The sequence below is a fragment of the Pteropus vampyrus genome, unplaced genomic scaffold (genome assembly GCF_000151845.1).
Source record: "Pteropus vampyrus isolate Shadow unplaced genomic scaffold, Pvam_2.0 Scaffold835, whole genome shotgun sequence".
In the NCBI taxonomy this organism is placed as follows: Eukaryota; Metazoa; Chordata; class Mammalia; order Chiroptera; family Pteropodidae; genus Pteropus; species Pteropus vampyrus.
Genome location: NW_011889616.1, coordinates 27910 through 29496, shown reverse-complemented (window position 1 = coordinate 29496; position 1587 = coordinate 27910). Strand labels below are relative to the sequence as shown.

The 1587-nt window shown below is 41.7% G+C and overlaps 1 gene segment (V, D, J or C); it reads left to right on the top strand.

The window, feature by feature from the left end:
• Nucleotides 1–1028: 1028 nt before the first annotated feature.
• The window catches only part of LOC105309751, a 2275-nt gene continuing 1716 nt past the window's right edge, over nt 1029–1587 (top strand). The window contains 2 exon segments of the V gene segment in view: nt 1029–1147; nt 1280–1581. Of these exon segments, the coding sequence occupies nt 1102–1147; nt 1280–1581 (348 nt within the window).

Here is a 1587-nt window from a genome sequence, read left to right as displayed (position 1 = left end):
GATAGGAACCATGTCTTATTTGGGTTTATGTGTTTTGATCTGTTACAGAGCTTTACACATTGTAGATAGCTCTCACTGTGCAACTCCCTCCTCTCTGGTACACTGGTACACAAATTCTAGAGGCTCTGGATCCCCAAACTCCCTATTCTGTCTCATCAACACAGTGAAACAGCTGGGCAATTTTTGGTAAGTGCTTCCTGCACTGATGCCCCGAAACTGCTTCCAGGGAGTAAGTTGGGGCAATGTTAGGGCTCATCTCATCTGTTTTCTTTACCTCCGTACTACCTGTAGTCCTATGTCCAAAAAACATTTCATTTATTTTGTCTAGTCTTCTAGTTGGAAGGTCAATTCCAAAGCACTCTACCTTTACCAGTGAAACAGAAGTCAAGTAATTTATTTTAACTGTATTTAACAAATGTATGAGTCCATGATGGATTGGGGAAAAAAACCTGGTCATTCAACCACAAGTTGACAACTGCATTAGATAATGTTTCTTCTGTGGCATGTTGATTGAATCTCGGGGCATGCATAGAACTAATTCAGATAAATGACTGGAGGAGAGTAGGGAGCACTTTGTAGGCGGAGGGCTCCTTCTCTGACCCATGGGAACCATAGGGACATTTGCAATGTGTCCTCAGACTAGACCTCAGACTATGTCACTTAAAAGTTGTGCCAAGGATTATTTGGGAAGCTATAGATCTGTACCATGCAGAATATGATGGAAGTAACAGTTAACTATTTTTGAACTTTTAGTGAACTTAATAGTTTTAGTTAACCTGTAGAGGGAATGTTTAGTGCTTTCTACTTAATTTCCTAGACCATTCTCCTATATCTACCCCTCAAGCTGTTACTAAGAAGGGACATGGCTCTGGTGCAATCTGAAGGACAGCCACCAGATGGCGCTGCTTCCTTCAGATGTGGTTTACGTTCATATCCAGGTGCTGGTTTGCTTCGCGTTACCTTTGTAGCAACAAGAGAGACTTGCTGTGCAGAAAGGGACTCTTAATTTGTGAGTGAGAAGTTTCTATAAGATCTCGCTGGAGACTAGCCCTATTGCATTTGGTGTGTTCCAGGGAGCAAGGATCATTTTCTTCTGCCAACATGTTTTCTGCCACCTGCTCAATTCTTGTGATCTTCTTAATATTCAGTAAGTGACATTTTATCCTAAATAGTAATGATTTTTTATTTTCCTATAATCTTAGATAACTTTTACTTTTCTTCTCTGGCTGAAAACTCTCTTAATGTACATTTTAAATAAAACAATGTAATTATTTTTTAGGAGACACCGATGGAGGAGACTCAGTGACCCAGACAGAAGGCCCTGTTACCCTCCTCGAGGGGACACCTATGATCCTGAACTGCAATTACCAGACCACTTTTTCAAATCCTTTCCTGTTCTGGTATGTCCAGTATCTCAATAAACCTCTCCAGCTCCTCCTGAAGAGCACAAGAGAAAACCAGAGGGCAGAGTCTCAAAGTTTTCAGGCCCAGCTTGTTAAGAGTGACAGCTCCTTCCACCTGCAGAAATCCTCAGTCCAAATGTCAGACTCGGCTGTGTACTACTGTGTTCTGAGTGACACAGTGAGG